Source organism: Schistocerca gregaria, chromosome 6, assembly GCF_023897955.1.
Source record: "Schistocerca gregaria isolate iqSchGreg1 chromosome 6, iqSchGreg1.2, whole genome shotgun sequence".
NCBI classification, from domain to species: Eukaryota; Metazoa; Arthropoda; class Insecta; order Orthoptera; family Acrididae; genus Schistocerca; species Schistocerca gregaria.
The window spans coordinates 303,747,235-303,766,097 of record NC_064925.1 but is presented as its reverse complement, the minus strand read 5'-3'; the positions used below and the strand labels follow the sequence as shown (position 1 = coordinate 303,766,097).

Below are 18,863 nucleotides of genomic sequence, written 5' to 3'. Positions count from 1 at the left end.
TACTCGGGGCCGGTTTTCCGTGCGCCACCCTATGTTATTTCCCTGCGATCAGCCACACAACGCTACGGTTGGCTAAACGAGTGGTTCTGTAGAATCACAGAAATTACTTCTAAACGTGTGTAAGAATTCTGTAATGAATAAAAACTCTATACTCCAGGGGGGAGGCAAGTGCCCCCTCTTGGTGTCCTCCATCATTCAGTCACCTACACTACTAGTTTTCAGTTTTTCATAAGAACCATATACCAAGCACAAATGAACGATGAACGAGTAAAAATGAACGGTTCAGCAGTGAACTAGTTCCCAAGGATGAACGAGTTTTCCCATCTCTACTCAGAACATGTCCTACCAACCAGTCCCTTCTTCTTGTCAAGTTGTGCCACAAACTCCTCTTCTCCCCAATTCTATTCAGTACCTCCTCATTAGCTATGCGATCTACCCATGCATTCTTCTGTAGCACCACGTTACACCAAGTAAGCTGAAAATGAATGACATAATACTAGGAGAGAATTAGTTGGTGTACACCACGATACGCTTTAATTCCCAGCAGCTCCAGGAGTTGGACAAAAATAGGTAATACCGAGAGGATGTTTGCTTGATTATAAACGCAGTTTCTAGCCAAGACTGCAGGTTGCGCTGCTTGTATTTGACCACAAACTGCACCTTGTGATGTCCTCAATACGTTGCAAGTGTCAGTCATGGTCAGAACAGTGTCTTTGTAGTTCTGAGTGCATTATGTCGGAGCTAAGTGAATTCTACCTTTAGTAAATTGTTGAAGTCCGTATGAAGGGTGCTTACCTAACCAGCGTAGTTGAAGTGTTTGATGATTGAAGAGGCACCTTATCGAAGAATTATACTGCATACAGGAAAAGAGGGAAAGTATCGTCATCTAAGTCATAATGGGGAAATATTGTATGTTGAATGATCGTGGCAGTCCGTCACTGAAGAGGATTGTGACGAAAAATGAGAGGACGACAGCTGCAAAAGTGATCGCAGAACTGAATGTTGCACTTGCGAACCCTGTGAGCCCCAAGCGAGCGCCACAAGCAGAGAATTGCAGGGTGAGTTGGAAATCCAAAACCACTTGAGTTACGTAAACCCTAGTAATAAGAAAGCGTGCTGCCAGAACCATAAAACATAGACTATATAACAATGGACGTGTCTTTTTTCACACTGTTTTCAACTCCTGGCCGAGTTTACTTCTCAAGAGTGGAGAACGGCGGGCGTTCGTGACGATTTTGGCAGTCATAAGGTGGTATAGCATGCATCCTATGGTTACTGTGTAAGGTCACATTATTGCCAAGGATTATGTGACCCTTTTGTCTTTCAGGGTCCATCCAACTGTACTATTTTTGTTCCCCTATGGTGATGCTGTGTTCTAAGACCACAGGGACCTCTGTTCACACAGCTTGAATCCCCTTGACTGGTTTTGTGAGTTGAAGGATGAATTATCTCCTCTCCTCTGGTCACCAGGTGTCAATATTATTGAGCCTTCTACATGATTACTCTGCAATTCACATTTAAGTGCTTGGCAGAGGGTTCATCGAAATACAATCATACTATCTGTCTACCATTCCACTCCCGAACAGCGCGAGGGAGAAACGAACACCTAAACCTTTCTGTTCGAGCTCTGATTTCCCTTATTTTATTTTGATGATCATTCCTACCTATGTAGGTTGGGGTCAACAAAACATTCTCGCATTCGGAAGAGAATGTTGGTGACTGAAATTTCGTAAATAGATCTCGCCGCGACGAAAAACGTCTATGCTTTAATGACTTCCATCCCAACTCGCGTATCATATCTGCCACACTCTCTCCACTATTACGTGAGAATACAAAACGAGCTCCCCTTTTTGCACCCTTTCTATGTCCTCCATCAATCCCACCTGGTAAGGATCCCACACCGTGCAGCAATATTCTAACAGAGGACGAACGAGTGTAGTGTAAGCTGTCTCTTTAGTGGACTTGTGGCATCTTCTAAGTGTCCTGCCAATGAAACGCAACCTTTGGCTCGCCTTCCCCATAATATTATCTATGTGGTCTTTCGAACTGAAGTTGTTCGTAATTTTAACACCCAGGTACTTAGTTGGATTGACAGCCTTCAGAATTGTACTATTTATCGAGTAATCGAATTCCAACGGATTTCTTTTGGAACTCGTGTGGATCACCTCACACTTTTCGTTATTTAGCGTCAACTGCCACCTGCCACACCATACAGCAATCTTTTCTAAATCGTTTTGCAACTGATACTGGTCTTCGGATAACCTTACTAGACGGTAAATTACAGCATCATCTGCGAACAGTCTAAGAGAACTGCTCAGATTGTCACCCAGGTCATTTATATAGATCAGGAACAGCAGAGGTCCCAGGACACTTTCCTGGGGAACATCTGTTATCACTTCAGTTTTACTCTATTACTACTAACTGCGACTTTCCTGACAGGAAATCACGAATCCAGTCGCACAACTGAGACGATACCCCATAGACCCGCAGCTTGACTAGAAGTCGCTTGTGAGGAACGGTGTCAAAAGCTTTCTGGAAATGTATGGTGGACTTTGGGGAGAAGGGTGCGTTATCGCTATCTACCTGAGATTTCCACATTTTTCAGGAAGAATGGTATGATATTACCTTGAAAACCATACAAAACTTGTATTTATCCATCCCGAGACTAATGGAAGCTGTTTTGAATGACAATGGCTTCCCTACACCTTCTTAGGCATAATAATGAATTTGGTGTGTCCATATTTTTGCTCATCCCCTGCAAGTGCCTTTTGTATGAACAGGCTATCCCGCGCTTACCTTCCCGACAGCTGGGGCCTCTTTGGCCCCGAGCCTGCGCAGTAGCGCGGCTGGAAGCGGTGGTGGGGACCCTCGGAGCACCTCGTAGAAGCTGGTGGCCGCCGCCTGTTGCTGTTGCTGTTGTTGTTGCTGCTGCTGCTGTAGTTGCTGCTGATGGAACTGCTGCAGCTGCAGCTGGTGCTGCTGTTGCTGGTGGTGGTGGTGGCCGTGGTGGTGCGAGTAGCGCGAATGCGACAGCCGCTGCGCCGCCCTGCAAGCAAACGTGTACATTGGCTCACGAACATAAAGGCTTGTTTTCCTGCAAATACCCATATTCAGTATAAGCGCGGCGGAACAACAAAAATTAGTTACCCCCCAGCAGACATTGCACTAATATCTCCATCCTTGATAATGGCCTCAATTTGGCGAGGATTAGAGGCCACAAATTTCTTCAAAGAGAAAAAATGCTACTATCAGAGCACAAAAAAGGCGAACATACTACTGTTTAAAAGATTCTGACTGAAAAGTTGGGTACCAGCTGTCTCATCCTACTTTCCTCAGCACCTTTACAATTTTTTCCAAATATTTTGGCATGTAAAACCCCTTTTTAACATGCAACTCATCTCTCACTCCTACAAGTTCCACTAACTATAACCAGCTGATATTCCTACACACCCAATTGTCCATTTTTACTCACTGATTCAACCCAACTCATTACCATTTTTTCGTTTGTCTCTTTGTGACTGTCTCCTGTGTCAAAACCACTGTCTGCTTCGTTCTGTACTGCTACTACTGCTGTCTCCTTTCACTCTCATTATCTCCCTCTTGCTCTCTCTTACTGGTTCCATCTCATTCATTCCTTCCGACTGCTACAGTCTCTCGCTGTCATTGTCATAGACTTTATCTATCATTATTCCTCTCACGCTGTTACAGCCTCCTTCACTGTTTTCCAAGCACTGTTCAGTCACTTGAACTACGTTCCACTGGGTCTCTGTTCGTTTCTTTCTCTCACACTGCCGCTGTCCCCTTCGCTCTTTCTATACCACAACCCCAGTCTGCTGTCTTCCACTATTTATTACTGTTCCCTCTCTTTCGCACTGCCTCTACCACCTTCCCTATCAGCATAAAAAAGCGCGAACATGTACACATGCCATTATTTGTCAGAAAATTTGTAAAGGTGCTGAGGGCAGTGGAACGAGGGAGCTAGTACCTCACTTTTCAGTAAGAGTCCTTTTAACAGAGGCATATTCGTCTTTTTTGTGCTCCGATAGGAGTATTTTCCGCTGATTCCCTTACAGCAGGGCATGTCACTCATCTGAAAAGAGCTTTATGGACCAATAAAATTTTGATAATTTAGTTATGTGAAATTGAAATAACGCAAAACTAATTTTACATCTCTGACCGGATTTTAGGTGCACAAAAATTGTACATGTGGTTCTGTGCTACAACATGGAGTTCCCAGAAGCCTTCTGACGATAACGGAGACACTTCACAGCATTTTTCTCCGTGATACGTCACTTTATAAACTACGTTTACTCCTCATATAGGATTTACGTCCGTATTTTACGTGTGCAAGTAGAGCAAGTTTGAACTTGTGTATCTCGGACACGGATAAAGATGTCAAGAAACATTTCAAGGTTGTCCGAAACTGGATTCTTAGGAATATATCGTAAAAATTACAGCTATTAGCTGTGCATAGCCGGTTTGGAATCCGCAGAGTCTGGCCTCGGCAGCCGGAGGCTGGTCACGTGTGTGTGAGTTGCGTTTGCCCGAGTGTGTGTATGTTGTCAAATTCGGATGAAAGCCTTTTTTCTTGGAAGCTTTCTGGTGTGACAGTCTTTTTGTTGTGCCTATCTCTGATTCAACATATACGCTACATGGTAAGTATCAATCTATCCTTTCATAACATTGTATTTATTCCTTAACATAGCCGGCCGTGGTGGACGAGAGGTTGTAAGAGCTTCAGTCTCGAACCGCGCGACCGCTACGGTCGCAGATTCAAATCCTGCCTCGGGCATGGATATGTGTGATGTCCTTAGGTTAGTTAGGTTTAAATAGTTCTAAGTTCTAGGGGACTGATGACCGTAGCAGGCGCGCGGTGCAAGACTGAAGTGCCTAAAACCGCTCAGCCACTGCGTCCGGCTCTGGAATTACAGCATACCGTCCTCTTTTCTGCAGTGGTTAGCAAGTTTTGCCTTAGGCGGTAAATGGCAAACCGCACATATGATGGCATGAAAATAAATAAATAAATTTAAGCGTCATTCGCGACCTAGCCAGCTCCGACCATTGTTGAACGTGGTGTTAACTTGTGAGACTGGCTTTTCTAGAGGCGATCGTAATATTTCTTACTTAAAAAAAGGAGAACAAAGAGGCAAAGAGAGAACTTAATGTAACACTGAAAGGACATCGCCACTCACGTTGCTCTGACATGAAGTAGGTGGAAGTCAAGCTTGAGCGAACACTTGCCAATAAGGAACACGGCATGAGTGCCAAAAAGGAACTACGCGCCCGCAATAAGGATACATTTCAAGGCTGCCTTTAGACGGAACAACATAATACGGAAAGTTAAAAAACAGGAAACTGAGAGCGCAACACACAGTCCGTACGTCTGTTCTGACTCTGCATTTTTCCGCCGCGGAAATAGCGGCTCTAGTCTGGCGAAATACTAGTCATGCAAAACAAGTGTATGTTGCCTTGAACGAGACAGGACGTATCATTACAGAATATCTTAGCCCTATCAATGTAAATCAAGTCTATCAGCTTACGGGCATAACTGTCCCAGTAGTATGGAGAAGGACTCCTGTGAAGGTCGAAAAACAAATGCAAGAGAGAGAGCTCAGACACACTACGTTCGTGCATATTCCTCTGCCGCAATGACGGAAAGAGACAGGAAAGACTGCTTTACAATCAGCCAAAGTAACCTCTTTAACATCTAATAAAAGCCGAGTAGAAATTTGGCGGAACTCATACCCAGTAGGCTTATGGAACAACGCGAAGCAGGAGTTTTCCGGGAATTTCAAACTCCCTTAAACTACTTGGAAAGCCCTGACCCACATAATGAAGGGCGTATTCCGGAGTAAACAAGATTCGGAGAAATTGGGCTACATTGGTACTGCTGAACGCTGTAAATGTGGATAACTACAAGTTCCACCCCACTTGCTGGATGAACCATGCATCTTGGTCGACTTGATTATAGCAGATGAAGAGACTATTCGGGTTGCTATTTTCTGGACTTATTTTGGAATTTGAACGCCCGAAAACTTTGGTGAACACCAATGTCATTACGACATGATGTGTCATACTGTTATTTAATACGTGAGAATGTAGACTCTCCCGGCGTATGCTACTGAGGAAAAGCTCGCAAGTTTTCAGCCGGGTGGCGGTGTTCAAATACCACGACGTTCCGAATAGTGTTACATACTTATAATCTTATGGCGAAGTGTCGAGATACTGCGGAAGCCGTAGAGGAGAGTAGCCTGTATTGTACGGCCTACTAATTTATACCAGAACTATAAAATTCATATCTCTTGTGCTGTCCGGCGTTTAATCACGTCAGCGTGAGCTACGTGGTTCTTGGAATCATATTATCAGGTATGAGTTCTATGTCTTGAGCATCAGATCATCTGAAGAGAGCATTGATATTATTGTAGTTTCTATTTAACTTCTTGAGCACATGACGAAGAGAATTGCTATTATGAGGTAAATGGCAACGTAATGTTTTATTTATGGGTGAATATACATGGAATAACTTTAATTTTTAGACAGACATGAGTCTGCATTCGTTGCAGTTCGTTTTTAGGAAACTGAGGAAGAGAAAATGACGACGTTGGCTAAAATGTACCGCTCTAAGTTTCCGATTTTGTACCGTTACAAATTAAGGAACTTGCTCGTATAATGAGTTGTAAAAATGATTTTAACACTGTCAGTACAAGATAATGTTTATAAAGGTGTGCTGAAATTTCTAATACTTTCATTCTGCTAAGTAATTAATTAAATACTTATTTTTTACTACACCATGGCAATAGAAAGGTGTTGTAGAAAGTAGACGGCAGATGAAAAGCATTCAAATGTAACAGTATCTCTTAATGGGAATCATGGATTAAATGAATGTGCAAACATATAAAATGTGACTAAGGCAACAACTGAGAGGCATTATTTAAATAGAAACAAAAATGCAAAAGGGGATTTAAAAAATTTCGACACAGTGTTTTCTAACGAAGCTGAAAACGAATTGGAAGGACATGTTCTTATATCTTAAGAAATGATGTTCGGTTTAATCACATCAGGCTTAAGAAAACTCATGTTCGAAACTACATAACGAAACGGATTGCCCCCTAATATCAATGTAGAAGAACAAGTGGGAGACAAAAAGTAGGCTGAAGGTGTCCATCCAAGAAATATCATCGAATTCGAGGGAAATGATGGAAGCTTCAAGGAAAAATTCAAGGTGCAACCAAGACGCCTGTGAACTGTCGGGTAGACGGTGCAAAAAATAAAAGTGAAGCGATCAAAGGAGAAGAAATCTAGAACTACAGTTTCACCTGTGAGAAGGAAGTGGTTTTCAGACTGCGGGGAAAGTAACCTCAGAAACTCGGTCGTAAGAAAGAGGAATGGATTTAAAAGTTCTGCTAGGAAGATCGCATGGAAAAAAGGATCAAATGCTTGAAATGCGAATTGTGCATCAAATGGAAAGTGTGCAGGAGGAGGGAAAGGAGTGAAAAAGTGATACTTTAATGATTGTAGCTGGTAATGCAAAACTAAAACTTGGAACATTCCCTTAAGCTAGTACATGCCTTGAAGCTATGGGGCATCTTTCTAAGGGTGGTACCATTAATGCACCTACTGGCGCAAGTTAGGTAACCAGATTCCCAGTTTGTACCACTTTCTGATGTTTAGAAAATTAAGTGTAGTGTTTTTGTTTTTCTCCTGATTTCCTTTCTTTAAATCAGACAAGAACAACGTGCTTTAGTTGAGAATGGTATTGTTTACATGATTCGGTAACTTAGTGTATACGTTATAATAAATAAAATCCGAAAAGTACAATTTAGGCAACTCTTCCCTAATATTTATACTACATCTACATCTACATCCATACTCCGCAAGCCACCTGACGGTGTGTGGCGGAGGATACCCTGAGTACCTCTATCGGTTCTCCCTTCTATTCCAGTCTCGTATTGTACGTGGAAAGAAGGATTGTCGGTATGCTTCTGTGTGGGCTCTAATCTCTCTGATTTTATCCTCATGGTCTCTTCGCGAGATATACGTAGGAGGGAGCAATATACTGCTTGACTCTTCGGTGAAGGTATGTTCTCGAAACTTTAACAAAAGCCCGTACCGAGCTACTGAGCGTCTCTCCTGCAGAGTCTTCCACTGGAGTTTTTCTATCATCTCCGTAACGCTTTCGCTATTACTAAATGATCCTGTAACGAAGCGCGCTGCTCTCCGTTGGATCTTCTCTATCTCTTCTATCAACTCTATCTGGTGCGGATCCCACACTGCTGAGCAGTATTCAAGCATTGGGCGAACAAGCGTACTGTAACCTACTTCCTTTGTTGTCGGATTGCATTTCCTTAGGATTCTTCCAATGAATCTCAGTCTGGCATCTGCTTTACCGACGATCTACTTTATATGATCATTCCATTTTAAATCACTCCTAATGCGTACTCCCAGATAATTTATGGAATTAACTGCTTCCAGTTGCTGACCTGCTATACTGAACTAAATGATAAGGGATCTATCTTTCTATGTATTCGAAGCACATTACACTTGTCTACATTGAGATTCAATTGCCATTCCCTGCACCATGCGTCAATTCGCTGCAGATCCTCCTGCATTTCAGTACAATTTTCCATTGTTGCAACCTCTCGATACACCACAGCATCATCTGCAAAAAGCCTCAGTGAACTTCCGATGTCATCCACCAGGTCATTTATGTATATTGTGAATAGCAACGGTCCTATGACACTCCCCTGCGGCACACCTGAAATCACTCTTACTTCGGAAGACTTCTCTCCATTGAGAATGACATGCTGCGTTCTGTTATCTAGGAACTCCTCAATCCAATCACACAATTGATCTGATAGTCTGTATGCTCTTACTTTGTTCATTAAACGACTGTGGGGAACTGTGTCAAACGCCTTGCGGAAGTCAAGAAACACGGCATCTACCTGTGAACCCGTGTCTAAGGCCCTCTGAGTCTCGTGGACGAATAGTGCGAGCTGGGTTTCACACGACCGTCTTTTTCTAAACCCATGCTGATTCCTACAGAGTAGATTTCTAGTCTCCAGAAAAGACATTATACTCGAACATAATACGTGTTCCAAAATTCTACAACTGATCGACGTTAGAGATATAGGTCTATAGTTCTGCACATCTGTTCGACGTCCCTTCTTGAAAACGGGGATGACCTGTGCCCTTTTCCAATCCTTTGGAACGCTTCGCTCTTCTAGAGACCTACGGTACACCGCTGCAAGAAGGGGGGCAAGTTCCTTCGCGTACTCTGTGTAAATTCGAACTGGTTATCCCATCAGGACCAGCGGCCTTTCCTCTTTTGAGCGATTTTAATTGTTTCTCTATCCCTCTGTCGTATACTTCGATATCTACCATTTTGTCAACTGTGCGACAATCTAGAGAAGGAAGCACAGTGCAGTCTTCCTCTGTGAAACAGCTTTGGAAGAAGACATTTAGTATTTCGGCCTTTAGTCTGTCATCCTCGGTTTCAGTACCATTTTGGTCACAGAGTGTCTGGACATTTTGTTTTGATCCACCTACCACTTTGACATAGGACCAAAATTTCTTAGGATTTTCTGCCAAGTCAGTACTATCGCTGTACCCCCCTCCACCTGGCTACGGGTAGCTGGGCGTTCCCTGGCCGGCGAGCGGAGAGAGGGTGAGGGTGAGGTTACAGTGGTGGGGATAGTCGACGCGCCGTTCGCATCTCTGCCAGGGCATTCCGGATGCGCCATCTGCATCTCTGTCAGGGCATTCCGGGTGCGTCTTGCCTGCTGGATTGCGCTGGGTGCGTACTGCCGATAACGCGGGATCCCATGACATACTCAGTTGGTACCCTCCACCACTGTTAACGAGTTTCCCGTGAATCCTTATTTCAGTAGATTCCTTTATAGTTCTGTACAAATGGTCAGTTGCTCGGCATAGCACCTTCCTGTTCTCAGACAAAGGTATGGTCTTCCTTGAAGCTATAATCCGCTATCGCTGATTTCTCTTTGTGTCCCAGTGATACATGTCTGAAGTGCTCCTCGCGCCGTATCGAAATATAACGCTGTGTTTGCCCAATGTATTTGTGACCACATTCGCAGGTGTTGGTATATATCCCACGTACGTTCAATTTTGGTGGATTTTTCGCCGAGCCAAACTACTTTTTCTTCTTAGGCGTTGATAGGAATTCTGCTTTTAGGTTGGATTTTTAAGTAGCCTTGCAGTTCTGGCTGACAGCGGTCCCAAGCGTGGAAGGAAGAGCGAATCTCTCGTCATCTTCCACCTCTTCCCGATTTGCTCCTTTTTCCCATTTTTTTTGCGGAACACCGCGAATTGGTCTTACGTAAAATCAATAAGTCGTTCGAAATCCTCTATTCATTCACTCAAGTGAACAAACTGGCACCGAAACGGGAGATAGAAGCCTGAAATAATACGATCTTCCGAAATTGTATCACAGTGGAAAATCTCAAATTAATCCTCCTTTCAATCATCGTTCGATCGTTGAATTGCCAGATATTGAGAAAAAACTATCACGGAATAGGAAAAAAAATACAACCGCTTAATAGGGGAAAGACATCAGGATAAGATACGCTACCTATGTGAGTCTACCTATACGATTATGCGGAAGAATTTGCTCCCCTTGTAGCAGCAGTTTATCGTAGATCGCTGGAACAAGAAAGGGTATTTGGCGACTGAAGGAAAAAGCGGCCGTCGTTCCTGTTTACAAGAAGGGTCGTAAGGCAGACGCCTACATCGTTGACGTCAATATGTGCTAGAATTATGGTCAATGCTTTAAGGATTATGAACTTTTGGAGTACTAAAATCTCCATATGGATTCCGCAGACAGAGATCTTCCTCCATGAGATCCATAGCGCTGTAGTCAACGGCGTTCAAGAAAACGCTGTGTTCTTGATTTCAGGAACGCATCTGACACCTCCACGCACTACCAATAGTGAAAAACACATGGAATTATCGAGTATCAGACCAGTTTTACGACTGTATTCAAGACGTCCTTGCAGACAGAAATCAACACGTCGCTTTTAACGGAACAAAATCGACAGATGTAAAGGTAATTTCCGGAGTACCCCAAGGAAGTGTGATAGGACCGTTATTGTTTACACTCTATGTAAATTATCCACTAGAAAGTGTCGGAAGTTCTTTAAAATTGCTCATACATGACGCAGTTGTCTATAAGAAAGTAGCAACTCTAGAATACAGGAACGACTTGCAGAATGACCTGGAGAGGATAGATGAATGGTACAGGGACCGGCAGTTGACCCAGAACGTAAATAAATGTAAAGTATTGTACACAGGAAAATAAATCTATTATTGCACGACTACACTATCGATGAGAAACTGCTGGAAACATTATCTACCTGAAAATATCTAGAGCGACCTTTAGCGGAATGACCACACAATGCAAATAATAAGGAAAGCAGATGTCAATCTGAGACTCATAAGACGAACCTTAAGGAAATGTAACTCATCCGCGAAGGAAGTGTGTGACAAGGTGCTTGTTCGAATGGTTCTTCAGTATTATTCATCAATCTTAGACTCTTACCTGTTAGGACTGGTAGGTGAGATAGAGAAGATCCAACGAAGAGTCGAGCGTTTCGTCAAAAGATCGTTTAGCCTGCGCGAGACTATTACAGAGATGCTCAAACTTCAATGGCAGCCGTTACAAGAGATGCGTTGTCATCACGAAGAGGTTTTGTTATTGAAATTTCCAGTGAGCATTTTCCGAAAACATGCGGACAACATATCACTAGCTCCCACAAATGTCGCGCGAAACGACAACGACGAGAAAATGTGAGAAATTAGAACTAACGTAGAGGCTTGCCGAGAATGATCTTCCCACGCAACATTCGGGATTGGAAAAGGGGAGGGGGGCTGAGACCAGTTAGTGGTACCAAAAGTAGCCTCCACCACACAGTCAGGTGAATTTCGGAGTATGATGTAGATTGAAATTTTACTTAATAATTTTATTTTTCCTGTTGTGTAATGTCTTGGACAGGAATAAGTAAGTAAATAAAAAGTTGTTAAATTAACTACATATTCATTTCCAACCCTCAGTTCCTTGTAGTGTGGTACTCAATTTTTTAATCCTCCACCATCTGCATAAGTCTGATCCCCCGTGCGGTGTGTCGTGCAGAGCGCATAGTGCACCATTCTCATTTCCTGCTCTTCACATTCCGCTCGCGGAAAGCGTGCTGGAGGAACGACTGCCAGTACGGCTCCGTATGAGTCCCTAATTATACCGTCATGGTCATTAAGTGAGACGTATGCATGCGGAAGTACTGCACGCTGTTTCTTGTCTCATCTCGGTACGCTCGCCCTCAGAATTCTAATAGAAAACCTTCCCGCGTTGCACAACGTATTTCTTGTAGCGTATCCCACTGGAAACTGCTAGGCATTTCTATGGCTCTAGCTCAGTAAACTACACCGCCGGGGAAAGAGTGCAGTACCCTCTAGGACAAAGTCATTTTGTTCACAAGTGATGTGACAGATACCTCATCGCAGTATGAATATATGATAGTGAATACAGAGCAGATGCAACACACATGTCGAAGCAAAGGGTGTCCATACCGTCACATCAGCACACCGTGTACCCCCTAGGACGACAATACAAGCTGAATTTTCAAATACAAATGAGAAGAAAGTGCCGAATACCATAGACTGTGCCAAGCATCTTGCACCTTTTGTTGAATTCGACGATTATAATAGCAGGCTCTGGAGATCGAGTAAGTTCCGGCTTCATTAAGCCCAATACATGTTCAGTCGGCGAAAGATGATGTGACCTCACTGGCCAGGGTAGTTACTTTTCAACAAGAAGAGCAACTCGGTCGCAGCAACCTATGTGGACGTGCATTGTCTTGCTGAAAAAGTACATTACCTTGCTCTCGAAGAAATGGCAGTAGCAACCTATTCAATATAGCGAGCACTGGTTACTTTACTCCGTAGAAACACAAAATGTGGTCGCGTGTCAGTTAGACTCCCCACAGCATGAGGCCTGAGATGGGAACTGTGTGTCGTGGGTGAATGCTCTCCGGAATAGGCACGTCACCAGTGACAAAGAAGTGCCATTGCACCCTCCAGTCAACTCTTTCGCAACACCAGCGTGGCCATGCTCGGTGGCGTCGTGGCGTCAGTGCCAGCTTGGCCAGAGGCAGACGTGATGTTAGACCTGCTGCAAGCAGACAGTCCTAATTGTCGCTGATTAAGCACGTGAACATGTGCCCGGATTTCGTTCCTGGGTCATATCCAGTCGGTCACAGCTGCTCGCATCTACATCTACATTTATACTCCACAAGCCACCCAGCGGTGTGCGGCGGAGGGCACTTTACGTGCCACTTCCATTACCTCCCTTTCCTGTTCCAGTCGCGTATGGTTCGCGGGAAGAACGACTGCCGGAAAGCCTCCGTGTGCGCTCTGATCTATCTAATTTTACATTCGTGATCTCCTCGGGAGGTATAAGTAGGGGTAAGCAATGTATTCGATACCTCATCCAGAAACGCACCCTCTCGATACCTGGACAGCAAGCTACACCGCGATGCAGAGCGCCTCTCTTGCAGAGTCTGCCACTTGATGAGCAATACTCAAGTGTAGGTCGAACGAGTGTCTTGTAAGTCACCTCCTTTGTTGATGGACTACATTTTCTAAGGACTCTCCCAATGCATCTCAACCTGGCACCCACCTTACCAACAATTAATTTTATATGATCATTACACTTCAAATCGTTCCATACGCATACTCCCAGATATTTTACGGAAATAACTGCTACCAGTGTTTGTTCCGCTATCATATAATCATACAATAAAGGATCCTTCTTTCTATGTATTCGCAATACATTACATTTGTCTATTTTAAGTGTCAGTTGCCACTCCCTGCACCAAGTGCCTATCCGTTGCAGATCTTCCTGCACTTCGCTACAATTTTCTAATGCTGCAACTTCTCTGTATACTACAGCATCATCTGCGAAAAGCCGCATGGAACTTCCGACACTAGTAGGTCATTTATATATATTGTGAATAGAAATGGTCCCATAACACTGCCCTGTGGCACCCCAGAGGTTACTATAACGTCTGTAGTCGTCTCTCCAATGAGAACACCATGCTGTGGTCTTTTTGGCAAAAACTCTTCAATCCAGCCACACAGCTGGTCTGATGTTCCGTAGGCTCTTACTTTGTTTATCAGGCGACAGTGCGCAACTGTATCAAACGCCTTCCGAAAGTCAAGGAAAATGGCATCTACCTGGGAGCCTGTATCTAATGTTTTCTAGGTCTCATGAACAAATAAAGTGAGTTGGGTCACACATGATTGCTGTTTTCGGAATCCATGTTGATTCCTACAGAGTAGATTCTGGGTTTCCAGAAATGACATGATACGCGAGCAAAAAACATGTTCTAAAATTCTACAACAGATCGATGCCAGAGATATAGGTCTATAGTTTTGCGCATCTGCTCGACGACCCTTCTTGAAAACTGGTACTACTTGTGCTCTTTTCCAATAATTTGGAACCTTCCGTTTCTCTAGAGACTTGCGGTACACGGCTGTTAGAAGGGGGGCAAGTTCTTTCGCGTACTCTGTGTAGAATCGAATTGGTATCCCGTCAGGTCCAGTGGAATTACCTCTGTTGAGTGATTCCAGTTGCTTTTTTATCCCTTGGACACTTATTTCTATGTCAGCCATTTTTTCGTTCGTGCAAGGATTTAGAGAAGGAACTGCAGTGCGGGCTTCCTCTGTGAAACAGCTTTGGAAAAAGGTATTTAGTATTTCAGCTTTACGCGTGTCATCCTCTGTTTCAATGCCATCATCAACCCAGAGTGTGTGGATATGCTGTTTAGATCCATTTACTGGTTTAATGTAAGACCAGAACTTCGTAGGATTTTCTGTCGAGTCGGTACATAGAATTTTACTTTCGAATTCACTGAAAGCTTCATGCATAGCCCTCCTTACGCTTTGACATCGCTTAGCTTCTGTTTGCCTGAGAGGTTTTGGCTACGGACCGGCTCCGCACACTTGGTCCACCGTTGGCTCCAAGAGTGTTGTTTCCAAGTGAGAATCGATGAAACAGCATTAGAACCGCCGCTGGCCACAGTGCTGATACGGCTCCGTTGTTTGTCGGTACTTTGTTCAAACATCAAAGGGCGTTGAGGCGAATAGTGACAAGTAGACCACACACTGGCGCCAATGCTGGCTTTAATTTCGAAACCCGAGTTTGTCCCTTGCCCTTCCAGGTTGAATGTCTAAAATCACAGTGTCTCAGGACATGCAAGTTCTTGAGGGCTTCGAATTTTAGAAGTAAGAAATATATTTGTGAAATCCTACTACGAGGAAACGCAGAAATTGCAGCGTCGCAAGGGATGCATGGTAACCAAGGTCTACGCAATTTGTGAATCTCTTTTCGGAATTGTTCCTGTTAACGTATAAACAACTCACGTATCTCAGAAAATACTGTTTATTGGTGAGTACATTTTTATATATCTTGTGTAACTGCACTGTGTTTCGTGTACGTTGGTTTATTTATTTGCTTGTGCAATAAAGCTTGTTTCATCCATGTGATATTGCGACGGAGAATCCTGACAAAGGCTTGCTTTATACTTTTACATTTCCGAAACGTCAGGAGGATACGGTCCTAAGTTTTTGTTGTGACTGAGAACTTGGTTACCGTATGGAGGGAAAGGTGAATTACAACTTTTTCTGAGTTTTATAAAGTAACTGATTCGGTTTTTGGGAAGTTGCAATAGGCATTACTCCAATAAGTTTTGGTTGGTTTCTGGGAATTAAAATCAAGTGTCTTTTTACATTAAAATATGGAAACTTCTTACGAACAAATAGTTAATTGTTTTCAATTATAATAGGAGTCCTTTATATCCAAAGTAAAAAAAAGTGCAAACTATTTCATGAAACTCAATGTTGGTGTCCTTTTGTACATAGGTAGTCATTTTGCAAAATTTGGATCTATGTAATGAACAGCTGATAAACAAATTCAGCAGAAACTTAGTTTGGCTACGCAGTGTCGTAAGTATCAGTTGACTAAACTGACGATCACGAAACAAATACGTTGTGTATTCGACTTGCTGGTTGGATTAGGTCGTAACGTATTCCAGACCATGGCTTCTTATTCTGTACCTCTCCCAATAGATCGTTTGAGACTGGGCACTTCATTGTATGCGTTTCAGTCATTGCACAAAACATAATTATTCACGTTCAAAACCGCGAATTTGCTGTCCGTGATCTGTTCGTCAGACATGATTCCGTTGGCTCTATACGAATTCAGTTGCATGTTTAGGTGCTGTCCCGTACCTACACGTCAGTGCTGGCGCCAATGTAGGCACCAATGGGTAGAAGAAGGGTAATGCGTCGATCCTGACGTGCGCCTGTATTGCACGGACGTCCAGACAATTGGTGTGGGAACGGTCCCTAGACCACTGCTGAAAGCAGCGACACACCGGCTTCTCAATGGCCCACAGTACGATCCCGTTCAAGTGGCTGAAGCTGTTCAACAGGATTACGTTTTCGTTGGAGGGATGTGGTTGTATCCTAGAATGAATGTTGCAAACAGGAGGGATGTGGTTGTATCCTAGAATGAACGTTGCAAACAGGAGGGGTGTGGTTGTACCCTAGAACGAATCTTGCAAACACATTTTACTTCTAAACTCGGCACAATTACTGCCTGCAAAGTCAATGACCGTGAAAAATGCATCACCAACACAACATGTATATAACACATTCAGGTGCCACTGGACGCAATCCTGGACCGTGTCCCATTTTGTTCCGATAGTGTAAACGTTTCAGCTGCTGAGGATTCTTCTGGGTTGAATGGTCGTGGTCCATGGAACTCTTCAGTCCCTGACGTTTCGTCCAAGGCTTCGTTGGACGTCTTCGGAGGTGCTCCTGGTTGTGCTGAGTCTTGCCGATTGTAAAAGTTAACCTTGGTGCAAGACATTTTTGGTTAGTTTGATTGACTATACGCGTCTCCCTAGTACAGTTAGCTCGCTCGTTCGTTCATTACCCTACGTACATCGAGTGGACAAGACGATAGCAGCAACAATTGGTCTGTAGCGCACTCCTCTTCAGAAGTTGCAATTCAGTTACAAGGATGCAGCGTGATTTTCGTCAAGGACACTACCTCAACTATGGAGCGTCCGTAAGGGATGTACCGGTCTTGACACTGCATCACTGGCCTCGAGGTCGCTCGATATCACCGTATGTTTCATTTCTCTGCTGGAGCTTGTGAAACACTGCATCCATGTACCCACCTCCCCAACAACTTCTAGTGAACTGCCACATTCTGTAACTACAGCAGCAAATTTAATAATGGACATGATAACAAAAGTGGGGGAAGAGAGTGACTATTGTATGGATTATCATCGTGTGACCTGTAAAGATACATCGAATATTTGTGAAAAATAAATGAAAAGTTGGATGCTAAACGAAATAATAATAAGTGCCTAAAGATTGTATATGATGATGAGGTCCCATACTTCGATGCGGGAGACCAGCACCGCCGGACTAGGCAAGGTCCTAGCGGAGGTGGTTTGCCATTGTCTTCCTCTGACCGTTATGGGGATGAATGATGATCGTGAAAATGACACAACAACACCCAGTCATCTCGAGGCAGGAAAAATCTCTGACACCGCCGGGAATCGAACCCGGGACCCCGTTCGCGAGATGCGAGAACGCTACCGCAAGACCACCAACTGCGGACAAGCTAGTATATGCATGTAAGTAAAAGATATACCCTTATAAAAATAGAACGGTGGTTTTGAAAACAAAAACTCTGTAGTTCTATCAGTAAGTTAACATTCATGCTAAGTTTCTGCACGGTCTAGTTATATTAATGCGACCACCGTCTATATTCGACGTCAACATGCAGGAACTAGTCATAGGTGGCAGGTGGTAGTGTCAAGGGGGTGGGGAGGGGAGGGGGGGGGGGAGGGAAGAGCAAAACAGAGTAGTCGTTGTGGAATGCGAAACAGAGTGATTTATGTTACCTTCAAAAAGACATGAGAACTGGCTTTCGGGCTAGGGGTGGAAGCATTTCCGAAACGGCTAAGTTTGTAAACTGTTCGCGTGGCGCTATTGTTACACTATACCGAGCAAGACAAAATGGCGCTATCCAAAACCGGCGCCCAGGCAAGAGTGGCGCACCACAGGCCATAAGTGACCGGATGACCCGTGGCTGGGGAAATGTGTACGGCCGAGTAGACGTGCAACAGTTGAGCAACTGACCTCGCAGATGAACTTAGCAGCTACAACAGTGTCTCCTCAACGATCATTCGGCTTACGTTGCTGCGTAAGGGCCTCTGCATCAGGCGCCTGGTTCATGCACACATTCTGACTGCTGTTCATCGTCGACGAAGGCTGGAATTGCACGCACTCAGTGGCGACATGTGGTCTTTTCAGATGAATTACGTTTTATGCTCCATCGGAGGAAAATGACTGAAAGCAGACATCCCTGCAATGTACACGTGTCAGACAAGAGCTGCTCAAATGGAGGACAGGGAGGTCGACACTGTTATACCAGAGCCAAGGTAGCCCCTAAGAGCCGGCATTCCATATTACACAACAGAGGACGGGAGTGTCTATGTCCAAGGCGTACCAAAAGCACCTTGGTAAACACCGGGTATTTACATAGAAGATAATGGAAACAAACATTGCCGGCCGCGGTGGTCTCGCGGTTCTAGGCGCGCGGTCCGGAACCGTGTGACTGCTACGGTCGCAGGTTCGAATCCTGCCTCGGGCATGGATGTGTGTGATGTCCTTAGGTTAGTTAGGTTTAAGTAGTTCTAAGTTCTAGGGGACTAATGACCACAGCAGTTGAGTCCCATAGTGCTCAGAGCCATCTGAACCATTTTGAAACAAACATT

The 18,863-nt window shown here is 44.0% G+C and overlaps 1 protein-coding gene across 2 annotated transcripts in view; it reads right to left on the bottom strand.

The window, feature by feature from the left end:
- Positions 1–18,863, bottom strand: part of LOC126278434 (kinesin-like protein CG14535) — a 1,017,611-nt gene that overhangs the window by 148,789 nt on the left and 849,959 nt on the right. For both annotated transcript variants that reach the window (XM_049978552.1, XM_049978551.1), the window contains one exon: positions 2,797–3,046. In XM_049978552.1, coding sequence (XP_049834509.1) covers positions 2,797–3,046 — 250 coding nt within the window. The remainder of the gene's footprint in view (positions 1–2,796; positions 3,047–18,863) is intronic.